The 12,237-nt window shown below is 38.9% G+C and overlaps 1 protein-coding gene across 1 annotated transcript in view; it reads left to right on the forward strand.

Annotated features, from left to right (window-relative positions):
- Window positions 1–214: 214 nt before the first annotated feature.
- Window positions 215–12,237, forward strand: part of SUZ12 (SUZ12 polycomb repressive complex 2 subunit) — a 40,223-nt gene continuing 28,200 nt past the window's right edge. The window contains exons 1-4 of the mRNA XM_069089874.1: window positions 215–518; window positions 3,152–3,198; window positions 3,284–3,348; window positions 9,162–9,230. Of these exons, the coding sequence (XP_068945975.1) occupies window positions 215–518; window positions 3,152–3,198; window positions 3,284–3,348; window positions 9,162–9,230 (485 nt within the window). The remainder of the gene's footprint in view (window positions 519–3,151; window positions 3,199–3,283; window positions 3,349–9,161; window positions 9,231–12,237) is intronic.

A 12,237-nucleotide genomic window follows, 5' to 3' on the forward strand; every position in this document is an offset into this window, starting at 1 on the left:
TCCTTCCTCTCCTCCTCTCCTCCCTCCCTTCCCCTCTCCTCCTCTCCTTTCCTCTCCTCCCCTCTCTCTCCCTCCTCTCCCCCGTGCGCGGGCGGCGGGCGGGCGGTCGCTGGGGCCGGCGCTTCCCCGTCCCCGTCTCCGCGGCCCGCCCTCCCGGCGGGGAGCTGGCGGCGGGGGGCTCGCGGCGGCGGCGGCAGGAGCAGCCTCCTCGGCCATGGCGCCTCAGAAGCACGGCGGCGGCGGAGGTGGGGGAGGGGGCGGCTCGGGGCCCAGCGCGGGCTCGGCCGGCGCCGGCGGCGGGGGCCACAGCCACGGCTTCGGGGCTTCGGCGGCCGTGGCGGCCACGGCCTCGGGCGGAAAGGCCGGCGGCGGCGGCAGCTGCGGGGGCGGCTACTCGGCCTCCGCGGCCTCCTCGGCGGCCGTGGCTGCGGCGGCGGGGGCCGCCGTGCTGCCCGTGAAGAAGCCGAAAATGGAGCAGGTCCAGGCTGACCACGAGCTTTTCCTCCAGGCCTTCGAGAGTGAGTGAGCGGGGGCCGGGGGGGGAGGCACTTGGGACCCCTTCCCTCCCGCTCCCGGGAACCCGCTTCCTCCGGAGCAAGGGCCCGCCCCCCCCCCCATGCCCTGAAGTCGGGGACCCCGTAACCCCGAGTAGGGACCCTCCCCTCGCGCTCAGGGACCCCGCTCCCCCGAGTGAGGGAGCCCCCCTCCCGCGTAAGGGATCCCTGCACCCTAACACTGAGGACTCTCCTCTCCCCAGCAAGAGCCCGCTCTCCCTCACACTCAGGGACCCCCTCCCGCGTAAGGGATCCCTGCATCCCAAAACTCGAATCCCCTCCTCTGAGTAAGAGCCCCCGAACCCCCACATTCGGACTCCCCTCCACCAAGTAAGGGACCCCCCGTGCCCCGGCACTCGGGTTCTCCCCTTCCCCCCACATTCGGACTCCCCTCCTTCCTCCAAGTGACTTCTCCGGATGCTAAGGGATCTCTCCTTCCCCCTAGAACAAGGGACTTTCTCTTCTTCTTGGATAAGGGGACCCCCCCCCCATTCCTCCCAGAGTAAGGAGCCAGCCTGGGGAGGGGATGTGCCCCCTCCTGGGATCGCCCCCCCCTCGCACTGCTGCGAGGGCAGGTTCCTCCCCCTCCACGAGGGAGCAGATTTCCCCCGATGGGAGAGTCTGCCCCCAGTTACCCGGGGACTCGAGGGGCAGCAGATCCGCCAAGTTACTCGTGTTCCCAGTCTTAGAAATTTCAGCTGCATGTTCCGGAGCGCAAAATGACTAAATCCTCAAGATTGAAAGAAAGAAAAAACCCAACCAACTAACTGGGTTGATTTTTGCTTCTTGGGTGGTGGCTGCTGATGCTCATTACTTGGCATTTTGACACCTTAGTTTTCAAATCTTTTTAAAACACTCTTCTGGTTTTAAGGATACACTAAAAGGCGGTGTCAAAGTGAATTGCCTACAATTTAGAGATTTCAGCAATCTAACTCTTCCCCTTGTTCTAATGTAAAAACCTCTTATTTTCTTGGCCCATTTTCAACTTTAATGTTTTTTTAGGGGCACTTATTTTCTCTGGGGGAAAAAAGCCAGTAAGGTTTAACATCAGACTTTGAATAATCTGAATTGTTCTGTACTGTCTTCTAGTTTTTGGTTTTGTTTTTTTTTTTGCATATCCTGTAGTTCAGATGACTTTGTAATTTAGAATTATGTGGAGAAGTTAGCATCCTTGCTACAGTTATGTCTTCTAAGTTGTATGCAGCATCTAAAGTTCAGGGTGTCAGCTGTTCTTGGAAAGAGAAATTGCCTTGTGTTTGGTTCTCTACTTCTCATGTGATCAGGAAATTTGAATTGGGGCTTATTTTAAAAATCCCAGTTTTTTATTGAAATGAGAAGCCTTGGTAAGAACAATGCTCATCTTTCACATTTTAATTTGCTTTCAAAACCAGGTGAGCTTTGGTAATTGAAAATAATGAGCTCCCTTAAATCGAAGTCATAATAAGCATGCTAGTAGTAAAACAAGTAAAATAACTACCTTTTTAAATTATCTCTTCCACCCATTAGCTTAATCTGAAATACTACTGTAAAGAAAACTTCAAATAATTTTCATATTTTTCTTTTGTCATTGGATGCCACTAAAACCCAGAGAGCTTATTTACTGTTAAGTTCTGAGATATCAGACTCTGATAGGTAACCCCATGTTAATCACTACAAGAAAGTCTGATTAAACATAACCTATGTGGGGGCAACTTAGTAGTGAAATGGATAGAGCACCAGTCCTGGAGTCAGGAAGACTTAAGTTCAAATGCAACCTCAGACACTAGCTAAGTGACCCTAAGCAAGTCACTTAACCTGTTTGCCTCAGTTTTCTCATCTATAAAAACGAGTTGGAGAAGGAGATGACAAACCACTCTAGTATCTTTGCCAAGAAAACCCAACTGAGGTAACAAGAGTTGAACTCCACCCAACAACATTTCTTTTTTTTTTTTTTTGGAGGGCAATTGGGGTTAAGTGACTTGCCCAAGGTCACATGGCTAGTTTTTGTGTTAAGTGTCTGAGGCTGGATTTGAACTCAGGTCCTCCTGACTCCAGGGCTGCTGCTCTATTCACTGCTCCAACTAGCCTCCCTGACCAACCTCTAATCATTTGTCAAAAAAGAATCCTCATCTATTTTTGTGAGTTATAGCTTGGTATAAAAAACTTGGGCAGAACAATATATCAGTAGTAAAGATCTAAAAGTTGAGATTAGTATCAACTGAAGAGGAGCTGTTTTTCTAGTTGATCTTTATAAGGGGTTTCCTAAAATAAGTATTTGAAATAATGAGTAATTTCTGTCACAGTATTGTGAAAGGCAGACAGGTAGGACCTGAAGGTTTATTTAGTAAATGTTGGCTTTGTATACATAGTGCTAAAAAAGTAAAATCTACTCTTACTTAGATTGAGAATCAGCAAGTGTTTATTTTTACAAAAGACAGTCACTTGTTTTCTTCACTGCTTTTAATTACAGTAAAGATATTGTTGCAGGCAAATCTAATTTTTGTTAATGTAAATTATGGTTTAGATTTTAGTATATTATATAGAATTTTCATGATAAATGAACTTTTTTAACTGTGATGATAACTTTTGATAAGATTTGAATTTTTTTTCTCATGCAGAACCAACACAGATCTATAGATTTCTTCGGACTCGAAATCTCATTGCAGTAAGTGTTTGACAATACCGATCGATATCTTTACTTAGTACTTAATCTATATTTAATTTTAACAATTTTTCAAACTTTTTTATAGCCAATATTTTTGCACAGAACTCTTACTTACATGTCTCACCGAAACTCCAGAACAAACGTCAAAAGGTACATTTTTATGAATCTTACTTAAAACTAATCTAAGCTAAGCATTGTTTAAACTTAAAACAATTTAAATGTGAAAACTGAAGTGGGAGGGGGTTGACTGGATAAATGAGTCACACTGTATTTTCAAGTGCTGTCATTTCTTTTTGCAAAGTATTGTAGCAAATCTACCTTCCCCCAGAAAAATATTCTTGTAGAAAAATGAATAAAATTGGCTTTGTTTCATTTTGATCTGGCACAAATTATTGCCCTGGGCAAGTAGTTATTTCCAAACTTTATAACTTGAGAATTTACAGTAATCAGTAGAATGGTCTTGGGCATGTGAACACAACAAAGTAATTATCAACTGCCTACTCTAATACTTGGCCCATTGAACAATGAGAGGAAGACTTAAGACAGTTCTTAGAGTATGAACCTCTAGGTAGAACAGCTATCATTTCTTGACTCTTGTGCCAAGTAAGTTTAGTGCTCCTCATCATTAACAGAAATGCTTAGAAGCATAAAATGAGTCAGTTTTCCTAGGTGTACAGTTAGATTCCTGTTGTGGTTAAATAAGGCATTTGAACTAGAAAATTGTTAAAAGTATTCAATTTTGGAACTAGGGCCATTTATAAAAGTATTTTAATATTTTAAATAAAAAATAATTTTAATCATTTAATGTTTCAGGTTTGAAAAGTGTTTTTGAATTTTCAGCAGCCATGGGAGTTGGTTTCTTTTCCCCCCTCCAAGACCTAGTTGAGCTTTGAGAATATACCTTGAGAGCTTAGATTTATTTTGTACTTTATATTACTTAGCAATCTATCTTGAGCAAGAACTTCATTTAATAGTTAATGTTACCAAGTTCCTACCTGAGAATCTGTGTCAGATAGGTTTCTGTTCTTGTTTCTTTTCTACTCAATCATTTAGTGACTATTACTGCCTGCCAAGTAAAACACAAACACCTCAGTTTGGCATGAAAGTTCTTGACAGGGGCAGCTAGGTGGCACAGTGACCAGAGCACCAGCCCTGGAGTCAGGAGGACCTGAGTTCAAATCTGGCCTCAGACACTTACTAGCCATGTGACTTTGGGCAAGTCATTTAACCCCAATTGCCCTCCCCCCCAAAAAAAAAGTACTTGACAGAATAGCATAACCTTATCTTTCCAGCCTTATTCTCATACCCTTTCCTTCCACAAATTTTGTGTTTTAGCCAAACTGAGTTACTTGGAGTCCTAGTATGTGATCTGCCTTGTCCTACCTTTGTGCCTTGGCTGTTCCCAGTGCCCTCACCCTCTCTTAACTTTGATGGTTGATTTCCAACCTGTCTTTTAAAGTCTCACAGAGATGGCATCTCCCCTTGGAAGGTTTTGGTATCCCTAGACAATAAATTCTTTATGGTTGGACCTTACACTGAAGTAATAAGACTCTAACTATAAAAATGACCTCAGGCCATCTAGTGCATAGAACCCCCTCTCACCTTTTATATTTGAGAAAATTGAGACCCAGAGGGGTTCTATACTTAGCATTCAGTTTTCTCATTACTTTTATATTGACTACTTTTGTATTATCTATAAGCTCCATGATGCCAGGAACCATATTTCATATGAATTTTGCATCTGCCCTAAGGTTTTTGAGTTGAGTGGTAATGAAAGATCATTCTAGGTGCCAGAGTAACTTAACTCCTACCCAATTTGGTCTGCCATAACTTAACTCATTATTAAGGCCTAACTATTTTGCTTTCATTAGCTTGTTACCTATTTTCATTATTGAAGACAAACAGGGTATCTAAAATATTCAGTACAAAACCAATAAAGAATAAGATTCATTGGGGCAGCCAGGTAGCACAGCGAGTAAGAGCACCGGCTCCAGTGTCGGGATGACTTGGGGATCGAATCCTGGGCTCAGATATTCAGCACCACACCCAGAAATAACTGGCCATGTAACCTTGAGCAAGTTACTTAACCCCGATTGCTTTAAAAAAAAAAAAAAAAGAAGAAGATTCATGTACTTTAAGAATTGATCCACAAAAAAAATCTGAATTTATTCCTAATTCAATTGATTTTTCTTTTTCCATCATTTTTATTGTGCTACTTAACTCAGAGTATGATTAATTTGTTTTATCAGTATATGAAAATAGTTTAAAATCTTTGGTACCATGGTATTGAGTTTTTGGTTTTGTTTTTAATAAACTTTTTAATATTCTTTCCCTTTCACTTGCTCTTAAATTGAAGAATTGGCTTTTTAGAAATTTGGAAGCATTTTGCCTTTTATTAACTGAGAAGGATAAATCACAATTCATTTTCTCACAAAAATGAATGTGAATTGCTAAGGATTGGTGCAGTGGATAGCACACCAGCTCTGGAGTCAGGAGGACCTGAGTTCAAATCCAGCCTCAGCCCCCTTACTAGCTATGTGACCCTGGGCAAGTCATTTAACCCCTATTGCCTCCAAAAAGAAATAATAACTAGGGATGTTATCACATATATGAGTTATAACTTTTAAGGCAATGAGACAAATTTTTCTATATAACATATCCTGATTTATAGATCGCAGTGAAAGTTGTCCTCTTTACTAGGTATTTTTTTTGAGCATAAACCACTGCTGTTGCTCAAAAGTACCATTTTTGTAACTCCTTTTTGAGCCAAGGGTGATAGAATTATTGAAATAAGTGTAGTTTCTAAGATGATTGAAGAATAGCTTTCTTTCATTCAACAAGCATTTTATTATTTGATTGTATGAATACTAACTGATATGTCTGAGACAGTCATGGGGTAGAGAGTTGGCCTTGGAGCTGGGAAGACCTGGTTGAAGTACCACTTCAGACATAATATAATAAACTGTAACCATGGGCAAGGGCTCTAGACTACTTCTATTAAACTCCAATAGAAATGACTGCATATTGACTTCTTAAACCACAAATTAACATTATATTGTTTTGTATTTTTATTTGTTAAACATTTTTCATTTACACATTTATAGGCCTCTTTTAGTCAGGAATGTTAGTTGTAGAGATTGTGCCTACCTGCATTGATAGAGAAAATTTCCTCATCCTGGAGTTCTCTATATTAATGAAATCACAGGTTCATTCCCTATCTCTGTATGTTTGCAATAAAATCATAAAAACTGGGTTTTTTTAATAAAGAATACTTTGTTAGGCAGTATTTTTTCCTAGATTGATAAAATTTAACATTAACAAACTATAAGATACTAAAAGTGAATCTGCAAAATACCAAAGTGAGTATTTTCTTTGTCCTTTTCAGAATTTCATCTGAAATTCTGCCAACTTTGCTCCTCCTCCCTCCTTTTTAAATAGCTGTTGTGGTTCTGACGTTTGCTTTGCTTGACTTCTAAAAGTTTTTTTTTCCAAATAGAATTACAGTAGTTCATAACAGACTGTCAGACAACCATTCTTTTCCCCAGGTTTACTCTGAATTGCTTATGAATTCTCTAAGAAGTTCCAGAAAGTTAGGTTTTTTTAAAAATCACTTAATTCCTACTTTTTGAAGACCTTTAAATGATCAGAAACACATTTGTAGTATAGGGATAGGAGGGATATTTGCTTTTTCTTAGGGGTTCTTTATACTAGTTCTGTTTTCACATGACTATTGAAGTTATAAGTTTTCTCCCATGCTACTTCTGTTGGTGGTCCATGGCATTGAAAGGAGGGGGATAGACCTTAGATTTCCTAATTTATCCCTTTGCTACCAGATAGGATTTCATATTAACCATTTGGGAAAGGTGGTATCCACCCTTGTCTTAAGAGTTTCCACAGAAACTTTAAAACCCATTTGGAAATAATTATTAATTTTAGCAAATATTTAATAGGTCCTTACTATGCTGTTCAAGACACTGTAGATATAATCAGAAGAAAAGACAACAGTCTTGCAATCACGGAGATTGTAGTGTTGTAAGGCAAGTAATCACATAAACAGTGACTATGTATTAAGTGCCAATATATATATATTCAATTGGAGTTAAGTAACTTGCTCAAGGTTACATGGCCAGTTATTTCTGGGTGTGGTGCTAAGTATCTGAGCCCGGATTTGGTCCCCAGGTCATCTCGACACTGGGGCCAGTGCTCTTACTTGCTGAGCCACCTGGCTGCCCCTAAGCAATTGGGGTTAAGTAACTTGCTCAAGGTTACACGACCAGGTGTTGCTGGGTGGGTGCTAAGTGTCTGAGCCCGGATTTGATCCCCGGGTCATCTTGACACTGGAGTCGGTGCTCTTACTCACTGTGCTACCTGGCCACCCCGTAAGTGCCAATATATTAAACATGACTGCTTTTTCTCCACAAAACACATGTACAGAGGGAAGTAATCAAAAGAAATGGTCCTCTTCATACTTAAACTGGGAAGTGACCACGTCCTGAGACTGCTTGGGCACAGGAGGACCTTAGGGTTTGGTGCCACTACTGTTGTTCAAATCTTTAATTGGTATTTCAAGGGATTAAGCACTGGTATCTGATTGAAAGCCTGTTTTTATTCAAATCATGTGAAAAAATAAGATTCATAACAGATCAATTAGGTTGCATAGAACCCTCTTTAAATATTGGAGCAATTTTGCTGGATTTTATGTAGCCAGTGTGATGGTTAAAAATAAAAATGAAAAAAGGCTGTAAAAATCAGAAATCTTTTATTCCTACCATGAGCCTGTCTTCACATGTATCATAAAAATCTTCCAGTTTTATATCACAGTATACAAATGACCAGATTAACAGTTTAAAAGGCAACGTCTGGTTCAGGCTACCCTAGCTCCACTTGAATATGATGACTGTCAGCAGGATGTAGTATTTTGATTTGTATATAAATATTTCAGTAGGAAGGTTTCTAATCAGCAAACTGAAGTATTTTTGCTTTATTTCCTTCTTCCTTTTTGTGGGACTGGTGGTTGCTCACCATTATATATAGCATGCTATATTTGACAGTGCATTTGTATTAAAATTAGATTACTGCTAAAGGTAGTAAGTTTACTGTAGGTTACTAATGGCACATTATAGTTTTATGCCTCTTCAAGTAAAATTAGTCCTCAGTCTTTTAGTTCTTGCTGACTTCATTTCCAAGACCCTACAAGGACTGTAACACTAAAATTTCTCTTGATGTTTTTGAAACAGTGAGCATGATGATGCTATTATCAGGTAGAGGATTTATGAAAAGATTAGTAATCCCTTAAATGTCAGGAATCAGTTATTAGTGACTAATAGTTACTAACAAAAGAAAGATTATTTATAATAATGAAAATAAATGAAATTACATGTGGTTTTAGATTTTTATTTTACTTTTTGGAGTCATTATATTTGGTATCACCACAAGAATTTGAGATTTTCTTTAGAATCTGTTAATTCTATTAGTTGCTTTGAGATTTTATACTTAAGTAAGAGAGTGTTTCCCTTTTGTACTTTTGTTAGATTTTTTTTCTCTGCTTTGAAGCTGATTTACTAGTCCGTTTTAAATTGCTAAAATATCATTTGGTGTGCACCCCAAATGGACTTCAAAACAGTTTTATGACTGTTGACCAGCTTTTAATCTGATTTAAAATACTTTGGTGTAATATGTGGAATAGATGTTTTGTTTGCTTTTTTCAAAATCTACATAAAAAGGCTTCAGATAGTCACCAAGTATTAGTGACTATCTTCCTATGCTTGTTTTACTATCATATGAATTTCTTTGAAAAGGAATACCAGTTGTTATGCTTGACCAACCCCATCTAATTAACCTAGTCAAAAGCAATAGAAAGTCAAAACCAACATTTCCATCTTGTCTTATTGTAGTGCCATTAAAATATATTTAGTTCTTGTTTTTCTCAATTGAGAAGCAGTTAACTTCTCTTTTTCTTTCAGGAAAACGTTTAAAGTTGATGACATGCTATCAAAAGTAGAAAAAATGAAAGGAGATCAAGAATCTCATAGGTAAGGTAAATTATGAGCATGTATGAGTGATACAAATACGGGAAAAGGTGATTATAGTGATGAGATCCCATAAAAGACCTTAGCCTAATACAGGGATCCCTTTTATAACCTCCCTGACCAGTGAATATCCAGCCCCATTTGAACCATGTTGCTCTGTGCAGGGATCCAGAGTTCGTTGCTTCTGGAGGTGCCCATTCCATTGCTGTTGGGCAACTCTGTGTTGAACTCTTCCCTTGGACTTTTTTTCATATTTGATCCCAGGCCTTGTAGAGGAAGAGAAGCTAGAGATAGGCCTTCTTCCACAGGACAGTCCTTAAAGCATGTGAATATGGTTATTGTCTAGGGTGTCCCCCAAATTCATTTTTTAGGCCTAACATTACTTAGCTCCATCATTACTGACAGCACAAACTCCTTGTGAGGGGAGGAGGTTTCATTCTTTATGTTTTTATCCCCAGCACTTGGTACAGTGTCTGGCACATAGGTGTGCCTAATGAATGCTTGCTGATTGATTGTTCATAATTTTGTCTTTGTCCATCTGAAACGTAATGTTCAGAACTGAATGGGTAGATTGCCTGTGAGAAAACACAGGGGCACATTAAAAAAAGATATCAAGAAAACATTTTACAAATAGAGTACTTAGGAAAAAACCAGGAATTTGGATTATAGTTCCTTATTGATTACTTGAATACCAAGTAGTAGGGTAAAACAATAAAAGTAGGGTAAAAGGGATGTGAATTTTGAAGCAAGTAATTGGTCATGCAATTACAGTTGGAAAAGGCACCCTAAAAATCTAGTCCAGATTCCTTATTTTACTGATAAAGAAACTGAAATCCACAAAAGTTGAAGGGCTTGCCCAGGGTCAAGCCAGTAATAATAAGAGGCAGAACCAGTGATTGATCCTAAGCATTGCTAAAGCCAGCATTCTTTTTTTTTTTTTCATGTTGCTTAATGAAGGGCCTTGAATAGATTATGTACTAAGCTGTACATTTCTCTTTTGGAGTTTTTGTCATATGAGCAAAGAGTAAATGAGAATATATAACCAATTTTTACATTTTTAAAAATTACTCTAAGTACAAGTTAACATTTTTCAGTAATTTGCAGTGGGAACAGTTTATTCAAACTGCTTCAAAATTTATCTTTGGAATGAAATAGTTTTATTGCTATTGCATATTTTTCAAGTAAAAACTGATTCTTAGTCTGATCTTGCAAAAAAAAAAAGCTACACTTGGGATGCTTTCATATAGAGCCCATCACTGATTATGAATAGGTTCTGTTTCAGAAGTTTTTTCTAAGTTTGGAATTTGGAAACCATTTTCCTGTAGAAACAATGTTATTAATGGCAGTTGACGTCTTTATTACTACTAATATTACAATTCAGTTACAAGAGTTGGATTAGTGTTTGTGGGTTACCCTAGGAAACTACCAACCATTGATAACATTGTTTCTGTTTGAAAGCTTATTTGGAGTTTCAGCACTGGATGACAGGATGATATTTCTTGATAACTGTTCAGGCAGTGGGAGTGGATCCTCAGCAGAGATTGTCATTTATATGTAAGAGCAGTTTATGTTAGCTATTCTTAAATTGATTTATTTATAACAGAGTTGTATGTGATTTAAACTATGGCTTGTTTTTAGATGGTATATATTTAAATTTTTAAAAACTGTTGTTATTAATAATCAATTCCATCAAGTCAGTTTTCAGGTTCTTAAAATCTTAAATATACCCACTAATTAGAATTTTGTAATGAACTTCAGTGCATCAAATATAATACCTTTTCACAGTTACATCACTCTGCATATGTGGATACCTAAATGTACCTAATCTAAAAGAATTTACTAAGTAATTGATTACGTGAGGTATTCTTTGAAACGCTACAGTGGGACACTTATTAGCCTAATGTAGTGTGTTTATATCAAGAAACTTGATCTCTAATATTTGAAGTAGTGATAATTGGTTTGGTAAGCAGAATGACTTGAGAGGCTTTAAACTTAAGGTCCCATTTTCTATTGAAAAATGATTTTTTTTAAAACTATAATTTGTAGAATAAGGAGAGGCATTGGCCTTGTGGGTTACATTGGATTGATAGAGGGAATTCCGAGATGAGGAAACTCAGTTTACCAGTGTAGGTCAGCCCTTTCCCCCCTCAAGTGTAGGAGTTTAAAAGGGCCTTGAGCACTGAGAGAAGTGACTTGTGAGGGTCACACAGTCAGTCTCAGGATGATCAGAGGCGGGTCTGAACCCCAGTGTTTGCTCACTCACAAGGCCAGCGCTTCCTCTACTATGCTGCATTTCCTCACTGTAGTTAAAATTGCAAGTTCAAAGCATAAACTTCACACAAGAAAAGGAGAAAAGAAAAAGTTAGGAACTGACATCTCATTCAACAGTTTAAATCCAAAACCCTTAAATGAATTGTAAAGTGAAGGCTTTTCTCTTCCTAGAAGTTGCAATCTAGCAGAGGACTGGGGCATACCTATCAATGACTTTTTTCTTGACTAGCCTCTGATTTCCTTATTATATAGAGTTCCCAGTTAAGAAACTTCCTTTAATAAAGGTCAGCATTTGGTGCTACTGAGAGGTTGTAACTTCACCCCCAAGGACACAGCTGCTATGTTTCCATTATAGGACTTGAATACAGGTCTTGCTAACTTAGACCATTCTCTCTCTACTCCCTGCTATTTCTCACAAATCACTGCAGTTTAAAAAAAAATACTTGAGCACATTATGTATATTCATTCAGTTTGTTCCCTTGGCAAGTGTCTACATTTTTTTCAGTTAACAAAAATCTCTTTTCTTTCCCCACCTCTTCTCTCCATTGGAAAAGAAAAATAAAACTCTTATAACAAATATTCATAATCAAAACAAATTTCTACATTGAACGTGTTCTAAAGATAAGTACTTCTCACTCCCCTGAGTTGCTGTCATCTCGGCAGGAGGTGGGTAGTTTGCATCATCAGCCCTCTGAAATTGGAGTTGGTCTTTCAGCACATATTTAGGAAGTGCCAGCTT

The sequence above is a fragment of the Petaurus breviceps genome, unplaced genomic scaffold, assembly GCF_028583685.1.
Source record: "Petaurus breviceps papuanus isolate PSGF00001 unplaced genomic scaffold, PetGlider_PUasm1.0 186, whole genome shotgun sequence".
Lineage (NCBI taxonomy): Eukaryota > Metazoa > Chordata > Mammalia > Diprotodontia > Petauridae > Petaurus > Petaurus breviceps.